The sequence below is a fragment of the Piliocolobus tephrosceles genome, chromosome 5, assembly GCF_002776525.5.
Source record: "Piliocolobus tephrosceles isolate RC106 chromosome 5, ASM277652v3, whole genome shotgun sequence".
Lineage (NCBI taxonomy): Eukaryota > Metazoa > Chordata > Mammalia > Primates > Cercopithecidae > Piliocolobus > Piliocolobus tephrosceles.
In genome coordinates, this window is record NC_045438.1 from 46,412,380 (window position 1) to 46,428,013 (window position 15,634).

At 38.0% G+C, this 15,634-nt stretch overlaps 1 protein-coding gene across 4 annotated transcripts in view; it reads left to right on the top strand.

Moving 5' to 3' along the window:
- The first annotated feature begins 5,714 nt into the window (after positions 1 to 5,714).
- GRM1 (glutamate metabotropic receptor 1) overlaps positions 5,715 to 15,634 on the top strand; it is a 440,038-nt gene continuing 430,118 nt past the window's right edge. Inside the window, exons 1-2 of one of the 4 annotated variants that reach the window (XM_023194785.3) lie at positions 5,715 to 5,832; positions 7,215 to 8,231. In XM_023194785.3, the coding sequence (XP_023050553.1) occupies positions 7,532 to 8,231 (700 nt within the window). In that variant the 5' untranslated portion in view covers positions 5,715 to 5,832; positions 7,215 to 7,531. Of the gene's footprint in view, positions 5,833 to 7,081; positions 8,232 to 15,634 lie in introns of those variants that run through there. The other 3 variants (XM_023194783.3, XM_023194786.2, XM_023194784.2) reach the window with 3 other exon arrangements.

Here is a 15,634-nt window from a genome sequence, read left to right on the forward strand (position 1 = left end):
ATCGGTGTAATTGGGATAGCCATTACCTTAAGTTTTGGCTTTACTTTATGCTAGGAATGTTCAATTTCTTGTCTTCTAGCTATTTTGAAATGTACAACATATTATTGTTATCTATAGGCATGCTTCTGGTCTATCAAACACTGAATTATATTTAATACTATAAAGATAGATGTTTGGACCGTTGTGACAGAACAGTTTGTGGCCAAATGTATGTGTCCCAGTCAATCTGCATGAGTTCACTGAGCCAATAATGATTTTTATTCACTTAGGGAAGTAGATGCTTTTGGTCCTATCTCTAAATATAGTCCTATGTATAGTAATAGCCTAATTAATCAGTCCAATACAACAATTGAACACATAGTAAATTTGGCTTTAGTCCTTATCTTTTAAAGCATTTTCTTTACTTTGTTAATTATACAAGTTTTATAAAAATGTTTCCATTTTCTTAAAGGAAGAGATTTTATTTTCCAATTGACTTTGGTTCAGAGAACAAAGTCCAATAAAGACAAGCCATGTAGATAGCCAAATTGGATAGATAAACTGAAAATTCTCAGTGGGACTTGAACTATCTTGCTGACACTATGAATAAAATATAAGAATGTAAGAAATTTTATACTCAATTAAATTAATTGTCCATGGAGCATGATAGTTTATGGAAAAGCATAATATTTTCTCTCCACAACATTGATCTATCTTGAACATCAGTTATATTCCCTTAGTAATACACTACATATCAGTTCTCTCCAAATCAATTTCCTCAAAGACTTTTTGATCTTATGTCTATTTTCAGTCACTACTATCTTTTTGGCAATGAGTTTATTACCACTTGTGTATACTTCATTTGCATATGTAAGTAACTGCATAAATTTTACTTTTCAAAGTACCCATTAGAGTATACTATAATTTGAAATACAGGCTTGATATGGTTTGGCTTTTTTTCCCCACCCAAATCTCATCTCAAATTGTAATCCCCAGGTGTTGAGGGAGGGACTTGGTGGGAGGTGATTGGATCATGGGAGCTGTTTCCCCCATGTTGTTTTCATGATAGAGAGTTCTCATAAGATCTTTTGGTATTATAAGCGGCAGTTTCCCCTGCTCTCTTTCATGCCACAAAGGGAAGACTCGTTTGTTTCCCCTTTGCCTTCTGCGATGATTGTATTTCTTTATAGCAGTGTGAGAAGGGACTAAAACAGGAAATTGGCATCACAGAGGCAGAGAGTGGGGCACCACTATAAAGATAACCTGAAAATGCGAAAGCAACTTTTGAACTGGGTAACAGGCAGAGTTTGGAATAGTTTGGAGGGATTAGAAGAAGACATGGGAGGAAGGAAGATGTGGGAAAGTTTGAAACTTCCTAGAGTCTTGTTGAATGGTTTTGACCAAAATGCTGATAGTGGTATGGACAATGAAGTCCAGGCAGAGGTGGTCTCAGATGCAGATGAGTAACTTATTGGGAAATGGAGCAAAGGTCACTCTTGATATGCTTTAGCAAAGAGACTGGCAGCATTTTGCCCCTGCCCTAGAGATCTGTGGAACTTTGAACTTGAGAGGGATGATTTAGGGTCTCTGGCAGAAGAAATTTCTAAGCAACGATGCATTCAAGAGGTGATCTGAAAGTGTAGTTATATATATTCCCAAATAATATAGCTTCAAACTGGAACTTATGTTTAAAACAGAAGCAGAGCATAGACGTTTGGAAAATTTGTACCCTGACCTTTTGATAGAAAAGAAAACCCCATTTTCTTGGAAGAAATTTAAGCCAGCTTCAGAAATTTGCATAAGTAATGAGGAGCTGAATGTTAATCACCAAGACAATGGGGAAATGTCTCCAGGGCATGTTAGAGATCTTCAAGGCAGATCCTCCTATCACAGGCCCAGAGGCCTAGGAGAGATAAATGGTTTCATGGGCCAGGTCCAGGGCCTCATTGCTCTGTGAAGCCCTGGGACTTGGTGCCCTGAATCCCATTTGCTCCAGCTCCAGCTGTGGCTAAAAAGGGTCAAGGTACAGCTTGGGTCGTTGCTTCAGGGACTGCAAGTCCCAAGCCTCGGAAGCTTCCATGTGCTGTTGAGCCTATAGGTGCACAGGAGTCAAAAATTGAGGCTTAGGAATCTCCGCCTAGATTTCAGAGGATGTATGTAAATGCCTGGATGTCCAGGCAGAAGTCTGTTGCAGGGGCAGGGCCCTCATGGGGAATATCTGCAAGGACAATGCAGAAGGGAGATGTGGGGTTGGAGCCCCACACAGAGTCCCCACTGGGGCACTGCCTGGTGGAGCTGTGAGAAAAGAGCCACCATGCTCCAGACTCCATAATGGTAGATCCACTGACAGCTTGCACTGTGTGTCTGGAAAAGCCATGGGCACTCAATGCAAGTAAACAAAAGAGCTTCCCAAGGCTATGGGAGTCCACCCCTTGCATCAGCATTCCCTGGATGTGAGACATGTGAGACATGGAGTCAAATGAGATTATTTTGGAGCTTTAAGATTTAATGACTGCCCTGTTGGCTTTCTGACTTGCATGAGGCCTATAGTCTCTTTGTTTGGGGTAATTTCTTCCATTTGGAATGGTAACATTTACTTCATGCCTGTAGAGCAATTGTGTCTTGGATGTAACTAACTTGCTTTTGATTTTATTGGCTCATAGGTGGAAGGGATATGCCTTGTCTCAGATGAGACTTTGGACTTGGACTTTTGGGTTAATGCTGGAATGAGTTAAGATTGTGGGGGATTGTTGGGAAGGCATGATTGGTTTTGAAATGTGAATGGGACTTGAGATTTGAGAGGGACCAGGGTTGAAATGACATGATTTGGCTTTGTGTCCCCATTCAAATCTCATCTCAAATTTTAGTCCCTAGGTGTTGAGGAAGGGACCTGGTGGAAGGTGATTAGATCATGGGTGCTGTTTCCCCCATGCTGTTCTCATGATAGGTGAGTGAGTTCTCATGAGATCTGATGGTTTCTTAAGTGGCAGTTTCCCCTGCTCTTTTGCCACTGTGGGAAGATGTCCCTTGCTTCGCCTTCACCCTTTGCCATGATTATGTTTCTTTATAGCAGTGTAAGAAATACCTAATACAAGGCTTAATTCATCCCGTTATTTCTTTTATCTTATTCTTGCTCACCTCTTGGCTCTCCCATTTGAAGAGTTTAAATTTCTAGCTGATTTTATATGGAAAACTTTATATCCTTTTTCTCTTTTATAGACTAGACTCATTCTTCTATGAAATACTTTATGATGGAAAGCAACGATAATTACGCACACATTCATAAGGAGGGTGACCACAGTTTTGTTGATGGATATTATTGACCTTATTACCATATAAGGATGATGAGCATTCTGTTGTTCTTATTGTTACAGCAGCACATTAAATCATTGTTTTGAGATAACAGTTCAGATATTTTGATCTTGATCTCCACTAAACTATGTATTAAATAGATTTCCAAAACCTAAATACCAATAACACTTTTTTATGCTGCTACAAATCACATGCTAGATTAGATATTCTTTTGGTTTTGATCTTGATCTCCACCACATTGTGTATACATTTCCCAAACCTAAAGACTGATAACACTTTTTTACCCTGCTACAGATCACATATTGATTGTAATGTGATTTCATACTAATACTGAGTATACATACTAATAATATTTCTGGATTGTTGAACCTTTAACATTCTTTGAACTCTTACAGATTAGTGTATTTACCTGTATTTGCTAGTTTGTATGTAGCTCATTGTTGCAGTAATCCCCTTCAGTCCTATTGACAGAACCATCCCTTAGATGTCTGCACATGTATTAGACCCTGCCTCCTATGTAAAGTCTTCATTTATAGAAAGAGAAAGTATATTTGGGTGATCTTGTCTTCTTCTGTCTCGATGCCTCCTTCTTTTCTTGTTTTTGTCCTGGTACCTTCTATGGTTAACTCTTAAATCATTATCAATAAATTTAATTGATCATTTTAACTTTATACATTTGAATTTTTTTCTTCTAATATGTAATTTTTGTATATACATGCATCTGGCATGATATAATCCTCAAATTCATCCTCTTTAAAATGATTAGTTTCAGCTAACCTGAATGTGTAGTTTTTACTTGGACTGTAAAATGAATTTGAGAACCAATAAATCTGAACATTTAATTATTCCTTCAGTACAGCAATGTGATATATTAAAGATGTTCAGCTTTAAGAGCACATATTGAAACTAAACGTGGACTTCAGAGACATTACTTTCTCTAATGCTGAAAATAATAATTAAGGGTTTATATATGCACAGAAATCTTTGCACATTCACTGTATCTATGAAATATTATAGGAAAATAATCTTTAGAACTTATCACACTCTAATGGAATTATCTAAAATTGAACTTAAGAGGCTACTAGAGGAAGTCAGATGCTATGGGACACTGTACATACCTGTGCCTTGCTGTACTTAGAACAGACATATTCCTAGGGTAGAGGCAGAGAACCATTTAGTCCCATATGTGATGATCAGAACTTACCTCTTCCCATTTTCCTTATGTAAACATGTGACTACTTCCCGCATTGAGATCATCTAGTCTAAAAAATGTGAATGTTGTTTAGTGCATTGTTTGTGGAAAAAGAAAAAACATATTCTTTGGGCTGTCTAAAAAACATCAAGAAAACTCTGATACTTAGGGAAAAAAGATCAGAATCAGAATGAGAAAGACCTTTTGTTATTGACTAGAGTTATTGTTTTCCCTCCTAAGTTTCAGGGAACACACTGAAGAGTATTTGAAACTGCCTTATGTGGTTTGTCCCCTCCAGTCTGACATGGCACCATTCCATAATTTAATAATGACACGAGCAAGGCGATTATAAGCTGACCCATAAGGGACCAATGTAAGCTGATCTCTCTGCTCTGCAGATGACATAAATAGAAAGCTTTGAACAAGAGTAGAAAGACACACTGTCACTTGTCTTTTTCCCCTGAAAAAGCAGGGTCATATTCTGCTCAGCCAACATGTTCCCAGAGGAATGTGATTTAACTTCCACTTTTCACGCAGTAAGAAGTAACACCATAGACCTGTAGGGAAGGTGATGACCGCCTGGGAGGAATTTGGATAACTGTTTGTCACTCCAGTGTTTCCATGTGACCTGACTCTCATTCTCAATTTAGTTACATCTTGACCTGAAAATACATCCACGATATGCCTCTCTTCATTTGGCATACCTTAATTCATAATGGGCATGCATGTCCTTATTCTTCTCTCACCCTATGCAGCCTCTTCCTGATTTCCCTTGCAATCTACTAATAGAGCCTTTCTTTAGATGTCTATACATGTATTTAGACTCTGTTTCCCTCTGTAGGGACTTTACTTGCAGAGAGAGAAAATATATTTGAGTCCCTGAGATATATACAGATATCTACCCCAAAGCAGCTTAGGCAGTTCTTCACTTCTTTGGCCAGATTGTCTGACTGTTCACATATCTGGCAGCTTCTATGCGACCCCTCATATAGTAAAGGAATTAATATTCCCCACTTTCCCCTAGCTTGTCTCCCCTCCTCCCTCTATCAAACGACTGATTTTTATGCTTGAGATAATAGACAAGCCTTGGGTGACCTGTTTTTTTTTTTTTTTTTTTTTTTTTTCTTTCTTTCTTTCTTCCCTCCCCCTCTTTTTCCCTTGCGGTAAAATAGTGCTGAAGAAAGAGGGCACTAGTGTACAGCCCAGATCGCATCTTTGCACCGTCTGGATTAGAGCTGAGGCGTCTGCAAGCCGAGCGTGGCCACGGTTCTCTGGCCCCGGGACCATAGCACTGTCTACCCCGATTCAGGTACTCAGGTACGTCTCAAGTCCATGTCCTCCAGACTCAGGTGAGCGGACACTTCTTCGGATGAAACCAACCCACAACGGCAGACAAAGTCCTAGTCTATCAGATTTTCCTCTCGGTCCCAGGCGCAATCTCGCTTATGTATTTCTTTTCGTCCTGTATCCTCAGGAAGGGTCGCGACCCATGGGTGTCTGGGTTGTCTTTCTTCTTTTTCTGCCTCACCTCCTGTGCTCCCCTCGCCCGCTCCCATAGCCACCTTTTCGTTGACTCTCACCTTGAGAAAGGAAGCAGGGGAGGAACGGGAGAGGGAGCCAACTTCAGCCCCGCAGGCGGCTGAGATTTGGCGCCTCTGTCCTCAAGCGGGTGGGTTTGGATATATATATATATACCTGCAGAAGCGGTGCAAGGTGACGAGAATGAGGGCGGAGGGGCGGTAGGGACTCGAGTGGAGGGAAGTGTGTATGTGTGTGTGTGTGTGCGTGTGTGTGTGTGTATGGGTAAAGAACGCAGAGGAGGGAGGTTGAAAGAGCAAAGCGGGTCAGGGAATTGGAACTCACTGGTCAAAGCGTCCCTTGCAGGCCCTGCCAGGGAATGGCTGGCTGGACCAAGCACTGTCCAGGGTCCTGAAGGCGGCATGTTTCAGGCTGCTGCGGCGAGAGCAACGCGAAAGCTCCCCTCCGTTCCCTTTCTAGCAACTATGCAAACCCCAAAGCTCCCGATTTAGGAGAGCGCAGGACCCCCTCTAACCCGTCCACCCACCGCGGGAAACAAGTTACCTTATCTGCACCCCTTCTTCTTGAGCATACACAGCAAGCCTGACTTCTTAGGGGGGAAACATACCAAACTCCTCCATACGGAGACTTTACCAGGCGTTGCCTTAGTAACTAATATGGATTTTCTTCAAGCTGGCAAATTTAAATTTACAGTTGATTGTATGTCAGGATTTCTTCAACCCCTCAGAATTAAAATAAAAGGTGCATCCCTTATTTACTTTTATTTTAAAGTCGCACTTCCACCTTTACAATCAGTTTCCAAATTTTCTTCTGGAAAAAAAGTTGATCTTTTCCAATCCGGAAAGTTCTCTTGGGTTGAAGGACCTAGCTCCTCCCCTCCTCTCTGCTCACCTTCCCCACCGCCCTCCAAGTAAGAAGGCATGATAGGGTTTAGGGGACCAGGAAAAGACTTAAGGCTGGAGGAGCGGGCGAGTTGGCGGGGCTCTGCACCGCCCAGACCCGTGAGGACTGAGGGGATAGGACACCCCGCCTTCCTCAGTGACCACTGCTGCGTTCCATGCTGTTCCTGCAGCCGATATCAGGATGTGCTGAATTGAAACGGGCAAGCAACTGTTAACATCACGGACCCCAGAGTTTTAACACAGGTCCTCTGATGACAAGGCCGTGATTTTTCTCTGTCTTTTGTCAGCAGCATCCAGCTCACGGCTGCCAACACGACTTCTACTGTACTCTTGATCAATTAACCTTGATGCACCGGTGAAGAACGGGGATTCGAATTTCCCTACGAACGTCTCCAGCTTGTAGAGGCGGTCGTGGAGGACCCAGAGGAGGGGACGAAGGGGAAGGAGGCGGTGGTGGAGGAGGCAAAGTCCTTGGACGACCATTGTTGGCGAGGGGCACCACTCTGGGAGAGGCGGCGCTGGGCATCTCGGGGGTGATCGCTGGGAGCCTGCAGCGGGACCAGCGTGGGAACGCGGCTGGCAGGCTGTGGACCGCGTCCTCACCACCATGGTCGGGCTCCTCTTGGTTTTCCTCCCAGCGATATTTTTGGAAGTATCCCTTCTCCCCAGAAGCCCCGGCAGGAAAGTGTTGCTGGCGGGAGCGTCGTCTCAGCGTTCGGTGGCCAGAATGGACGGAGATGTCATCATTGGAGCCCTCTTCTCAGTCCATCACCAACCTCCGGCCGAGAAAGTGCCCGAGAGGAAGTGTGGGGAGATCAGGGAGCAGTATGGTATCCAGAGGGTGGAGGCCATGTTCCACACGTTGGATAAGATCAACGCAGACCCAGTCCTTCTGCCCAACATCACCCTGGGCAGTGAGATCCGGGACTCCTGCTGGCACTCTTCCGTGGCTCTGGAACAGAGCATTGAGTTCATTAGGGACTCTCTGATTTCTATTCGAGATGAGAAGGATGGGCTCAACCGGTGCCTGCCTGACGGCCAGTCCCTCCCTCCCGGCAGGACTAAGAAGCCCATTGCGGGAGTGATCGGTCCTGGCTCCAGCTCTGTAGCCATTCAAGTGCAGAACCTGCTCCAGCTCTTCGACATCCCGCAGATCGCTTATTCAGCCACAAGCATCGACCTGAGTGACAAAACTTTGTACAAATACTTCCTGAGGGTTGTCCCTTCTGACACTTTGCAGGCAAGGGCCATGCTTGACATAGTCAAACGTTACAATTGGACCTATGTCTCTGCAGTCCACACCGAAGGTAGGCATTATATTTGGGAAAGAAGGGTACTGAGAAAGCCAGGGCATTGCACTATGTGTTCCTGGGATCATAGTATTGTTCCTGTTTATTTCTAGCACTGTGGAGAAAGGAGTTTACCATTCTCAGTACTGCCCACCCATTTCCTTACAATTATAGTGTAGGAAAATTGTACCCCATAGAATATCTGAGGATAGTAGGAGCTGAAATGGTATCAAACTTTCCATGCAAAGTGTCCAGCAGTAGATTTGATTTGGATACTTGTTTGCCTTCGTATATTGAGTTTGTGTTTGGAAGGCTTATTTGTCCAAGGTGTTATGTTGCTCTTCAGTGACCAGCTATGACTTTCCAGGTGTAAGGAGTTAATTCAATGTGAGTGACTGGCAAAAAGAAGTTACTGTTCCACAAATTGGACTTCAAGGCTTTATCTTTCTTGAACAGTTGAAGGTGTTTTGTCCTCTTGTACCCCTTCTTACATATGGAAAACTTTCCTGTGAATATAGGATTAATGCAGTCATCTCCCTCAGTATATCAGAAACTTATATTTTTACTTCTGGAGTACCTTAGTTACAAAGAAAAAGTAAGTAATTTAAGTCATGTATTTTCTTCTTACTTGATAGGCTAAAACTGTCCAGATTCCCTCACTCCCCCCAAGAATTATCCTGTTTTATGAGAAATAACACTGGTGACCAGTTAGATTTGAGTTTTTGTTTCTAGTCTTTTTCTTCTAACACAATGAACTAACGTATTAGAATTAAAGTTAGATCAGTTATAAAATACTAATGAATGGATAGCAGATATTAGGTTTATAATGTCTTTCTAAAATGCAATAGATTAACCTAAGATTAAAAGCTTTGATTTTTCCAGAAACTTATGGATGTGAATATTCAAAAATTTTTGTATATAAAGATTTTCTACACTCTCTTCAGCTTAATAAAAGGGGATTTCTGAGCTCAGCTACTCTTAATTCCCCCAGTAGGTTTATGAAAAACCTGAGGCCCTGGTTATAAATTAACATCTAGGACAATTCACATATATAAGCTGACATAAGAAGACAATCTTGCTGGTATTTCTGCTTTTGTATTTCTTCAAGTCAAATGATTTTCAAGAAGCTATAGACATAGCTCCACGTTCTTTTAATATTTCCACAATATTCAGTTACTGGTGTGAGGTTTGATTATAGAAATTGGCAGCACCCATAGTGAAGTAATTATATGGTTATCATTAATGAAAACGTATACTTTATAAAGGGAACAGAATTTTCAGAACAAACATAAATGATACAGAATTACACATTATATTTTCAGATTTTGCTTTTGGAAAAAATCTATCTGCTGTGATATAACTTTATAACAACTGACTTATGTTTCTGAAGCTTGATTTTTAATCATGAACTGCATACTTCTTTTTGAACAAAAATTCATTACTTTTTAAAGACACAAGCTTAAGTTCAGATGTTAATTCCTTATATTTTAATATTTAACTTTACTACATGTTAATGTTTAGCATAGTTTCCTTTAGTGCTTGCTTACATGAAACATCCTGAAAGAGCAAGTTAAAATGTGTTAAATATCATCATTGGATAGATCCAAAGATGATGGCAAAGAGAATGGCAAAATCTAGATTGAATGTGATTTATTTAAATATTTAATAATATTTCCCCCATTGAGCTAGATAATTGATTATTGATATTAGAAGTATAAATTATTTCTTCAGGAAGAAGTAATATTTCATCATTTTTAAACAGTATTTTCATTTTCCATAATTTTATTATAAGATTATTTTATTTGGTGAGAGGTGGCTAATAGTGGGTTGCTTTCTGAGAAGTAGAATTATGTTTTTGGAAAATTAATTGAACTTGTTTTCACTAATTTTGCTGAGAAAGGATTAATATTACAATTTTGCCCATGTGTTAGTTTGGATTACTATGTTTCCTTTCTGCCTTCTGACTGGTGTGGTATGGCAAAGACAATGTCTCTGTACCATTCTAGTAATTGATTCCAGACTACATTGTGTTCACAGAACAGCATCATAGCAATATGTGGTGTTTATTTTATTACCAAACAATTACATCATTCACTTTGCCATTTATATATAATACCTTGTTTTTCTCAAAGGGAATTAGTTACTTCTCTTATTAAATGTAACATCTGTAAAAACTAAATTGCATTTATTTCCTTCTATATGGAAAGGAATTTTGTGTAAGCTCCCGCTGAAGATTCATTTTTCCTGAGGCTTTGCCCTCCTGCTTCTCAGGGCCCCACAGTGTACTGCCTACAGGCACTTTCTTGGATCATTTAGTAATTTTCCTGCTTTCAGACTGATGGGGTTGCCTACTGGTGACAGTTCCCTGTCAAATAGCAGTGAAGACCACTTATCAGGGTTGTCTCTGTCATCTGAGCACTATTCAGCAAGGAAACCAGTTTGTCTGGATATTGGCAATATAGGACTTAGAAATTCTAGGGCCTCCCATGACCTTTACCTCTCTTTTCCAAATCAGCCATTCCCTAGTCAATTCATTATCATCGTTTCTTGTATTAGAAGTTAACCAAGTATAGTTAATACCAAAAGCACTGACTGGACTAGTGTACCTTCATTTCTGTAGTTAATTGTGAGATTACCTTGAAATCATATTGTTTTTGAATGGCACAGTTGATTTTATATTACTACATTTTACATTTAAGCTAAACTTGGAGATATTTTCTCTTTTGTTTTGTATTTTAACCAGTTACAGTTTAGTTTTTATATTCTTTTGCATTCTTTTCAATCTTTTATTGTATTATTTGTACCAGACTTGAAACATGACAATTATCAACTTACATAAAATAAAAGAAAATCAGTACACATAAAGTTACCTGCAATGCAATAGACTCTCCAGAAATTGTTCATGATTGGCTCTGAATGTTAAGATGGGTCTGTCAAGGGGGAAGCAGGATATTGGAGTAATGGAGCCTTATCCACAAATACAATTTGAATGTGCTTTGGAGCAAGCTGCCCACCTGGAATGTGAGTCTTTAAATATACTAAGTATATAATACAGAAATAGCCTACCGCTGATAAGAATATCTCAGCCAAGTACACTGTATTTTGTTCTTCTGATAAAATGCAGATTCCCTATCAAAAAACAAATTTATCATTTCAAATGATTTTTGAAAACAGTACTTAGAAATAACTGTAGTTAATAAAATTCGAAGCATTGAATAAGTCCAATAAAAATGTTCTTTGAGTTTGTACCTATAAGATTTTTTTTTGAGTGGATAAATTTTCATTCATTACATTCATTTATCTATCTATCTATCTATTTATTTATCTTAAGCCTTACTTCTAGTATTTTGTCTCAGATACTTAGATAAGTATTGATATAATGATGAATTTAGTGATGCTGCTTCCCTTATTAAAATATTCACTTTAAGGTAAACTTTTCTTTCCAGTTAGATTTTCATGTTGGTGCAACATTTCTTTTACATTTGCTTACATTTTATATAAAATTGTCCTTTTTGAGCTTCTTTCGAAGATCTGATTTTTTCCTTTTGAAGTACTTTTTTAGTTGATATAAAACAATTACAAAGTCTAATGACATCAGAAAAAAGTCCTCCTAAGTCATAAATACATACTTTGGTTAATTCAATTACCTTTAATAATTTCATATCTACTAAATATCATATTTCCTATGTAACAGCAACTTTCTCTATATCTTTCTTGTCTTGATTGAAGCAACCTACTTCAAAGGAAATTATCTTAATATGTTGCTCTTTTGATCATATAGTAAGAAATAGGAGTATCTTGAAAGGTTATTCAGACCAACTAATGAAAGATGCTTAGAACATCACATTACATGCTTGCCCACGTTCAAAGCTTTCTAATTGTGATTAGGGTTTCTAATTAGAGTAGGAGTATACAGGAGTTAAATTGAGAACAGAATTTCACCTGACTTTTAGTCAGTTCTTCTATATAATGACCTAAAACAGATTTCTTGAAGTTTCCACCAATCCTTCATTGAAGACTAGCAGTCATCCAAAACACTCAAGCTTCTTTTCCATGTGACATTTGTCATCAATGAATAATCTCTCTTTTATAGTATACCTCTCCAGTTCCTTCACTCATGCATTTCATTTTTTACTTCACTTACCATTATAGCTGACTAGAGTAGATCTTACATCAATTAACATCCCAAGGTCTTTTCAAAAGTTCTGCTATTAAGCCATATCTCCTTCCTTTTATGCTTGAACAGTTATTAATTTTATTACTGTTACCATTAGATTCAAGAGGAGGATTTGAATTTTTTCCCTTTAAATGTAAAATTATTAGCTTCAATCTGCCTTTCTAACATCAGTAATTTCTGGGATTTTGATTATTTAATTTATCTTAGTATTCCAGCTTTGTGTCTCCAGAATTTAATTGTATACATTAAAGCCTAAAGAAGATAAGGGTCAAAAGTAAAGTCTCAAGCTCTTTCATGAGCAAACTACCTGGCTAATTCTGGTGTTCACTCAGTCTATTATGAATTCCTCCTGTACAGTGCTTTTCCTCCTCATACTATACTACCTTGCAAGTGTATAAATGGCTATATGTCCTTTAAATGAAAAATCATCACAACAGATGACTTTAAGTAAAGATTTACTGCATAAAAACTTTAAATAACAATTTTGAAGACTTAATTTCAGTTACTAAGTAGTTTTTACTTTGAGGGGAGTGCAGTTTAAATACATGTGAAGTAAGTAAAAGCAATCACAGTATAGACATTTATAAACATGAGTTTATTCAATTGTAGGGAACTGAAAGAATGTAATGGTGGTGCAATTATATAGAGAAAACCTGGAAAAAAGGGAATTTTGGTTAGAGTTTTGTTTGGAAATACAGCATTTGTAAAAGAAGCAGTATTGAAAGTGCTCTCCTGGTGTGGAAAAAAAGCAGATTTGCTTATCTGGAGGAAATAGTCTGGGCTAGGAACTAATAATAAAGACAGAAGTAGGTCCTAATATTCTGTGATTACATCAGTCTTTATAGACATGAAGGATGAATAATGGAGAATCTTGAAGTGTGTGACAAAGACTTTTGGTTTCAAGAAAGATACATCCAAGCAAAGTTAGACATGTGAACTTTGGCCAAGAGAACATATATTATTGGCAAGAGTGGGTGAGTGCACAAAAGAAAAGCCAGATATTGTTACGAGATATTTTATTTGTAATTAAAAAAGTGTTAATATCCAAGTAAAACCTTGTTTACCCATAACCTTGATTCTCTAGCTGTCTACTTTATACTTGAGAGTTGGTCTCTTTAAACACCAACATTTACATTTAAAACATTTTGTGAGGTGATCTTTGCAAACACTACTGTAAAGTTCCCTAACTTCTTTTAAAGACAGTGCTCACTATAATGGACACTTCCCTTGAATATACCAAGTTATCATGAACATAAATTGTTACCTTGTGCTAGGATATGGTGGTAATCTTGGAGCCTATTAAAAAATATAAGGCCATTTATTACTACTCAAAATGGCCACAAATTGCCATGTTTAAAAATTTTTGTCTTTATTTTTTCTTTTATATCTTGGATGGATTTATTAAACTCATTTTTAAAGTCACTAATCAGTATTTAGCAAACAGCTATTATGTGCATAGAATTAGAGTGAAGTCCAAAAATGAAAAAAAAAAAAAATGACACTTTCATTATTCTGAGTAAGCTTGAACTCTTTGTGATTCCTTTGCCACAAAATCACCCTACAACTAGATTTATCTTGCTGCAAATTTTGTAAGAAGCTGTCCTTCATAGGATAGGTGGTGGTGGCAGCTTCCATTTTATGTTTCTACCTTGTGGCTTGGCAGTAGCCATCCTTCTCCGAGTATTAAAATTTTTGCCCTTATGATATAGGGAGCTAATGTACAATAACTCCTTTGTGGATTTTCAATAACTGGGCAGTGACTGGAGTGGTGGGTTCATAAACAGACTTACTAAAAGTCATGTTTTCAGCGACTTTTTTGTAAGTACACAGAGAGCTAGGGAACCACATCCAGAAAAGAATAGTTTGGTGAACACCTACAACCACTAAAAAAACTCATGGCACATGCTGTTCTGATATATGTTGGAAGCAGCATGTCAGTAGGAGAAGGTTGTCAATTTTCAGAGAAGCTGTAGTTAAAAACCAGAGTCAAGACAAGGCATAAAGCCTTGTCAAAATGTCACTGTCTTATGCAACAGAGAGTTATCATTAGATTCTAAATTTATATAGAAATATTTGCTTCTTTTTCCTGTTTAATGTTTTCTATGAATCTCTACAACATTTAAAATCTTAACTTACATGAGAAATTATAATTTTAATTACCTTTGGTATTGCAGAAAGCTTTACTCTCTTAAACTTAAGGCATTGTAGTACCAAATAGAGCACTAATGTTTTTATGAAGAGAATTGGTTCTCAGAAATCCCCATTTATCAATTTTAGGATTATCGATTTCATTCATTTCATAGCCAACAAATTGAAGATTCAAGGCAATTATCTAAATACCCAGGTAAAAGCCTTAATTGGTAGTTGAAGCACAGGATTTTGGGAGGCGGAAATTATTTGATTAGCTAGTAACGTATTTGCTTTCTAATAAAGACATTTATAAATAAACAAATGTGTCTATTATGCATCACATATTTTTCTTGGTGCTTAGTAACACATAAATTAAAATAATAAAAATCAAAAGAATAACTATTATTACTACTATTATTATTATTTTCTTCAAGGGTCCCATATTTGTTGGAAGAGACATAGAAATATATAGACAGTTGTAGGCTCATGGGTTATAAAGAAAATGTTTAATTACGGTTTTGAAAAATGCACAAAACATATGGGAAATACTGTATGCATGCACATCTCAGTTTCATTTTTAAAATGGGAATTATAATCACTACCATGTCATATTCTTCACAGCAGCATTTTAAAGAACAAGAAGATGATACCCATAAATACATTTCAATTGTTTTTCTTAAACTGCCACCAAAGAGATGACTTCTTCTCAGCTGATGAATATTAAGCAAGTCCAAGAAGCCAATTAATTGAATACAGATTTTCGACCCTAAACCTAGTAACATAAGATTAAAATGAAATTCATGGTTAAGATAAACGTGCAGCATCTACCATAGATTTTAGGAAACGTTCTTGTTACAAATGAGAATGAAAAGCACAGAAAAATAAAACAAAATGACTTGCTCAAGATCATAAAATTCATCAGTAGCAAAGCTAGGACTAATTTAGCTTTGTTTTAGATACTTTCTTAACACAAAGTTTTCTTTCCTTCTTCCTTCTTTCCTTCCTTCCTTCCTTCCTTCCTTCCTTCCTTCCTTCCTTCCTTCCTTCCTTCCTTCCTCTTTCTTTCTTTTCTTTCTTTCTTTCTTTCTTTCTTTCTTTCTTTCTTTCTTTCTTT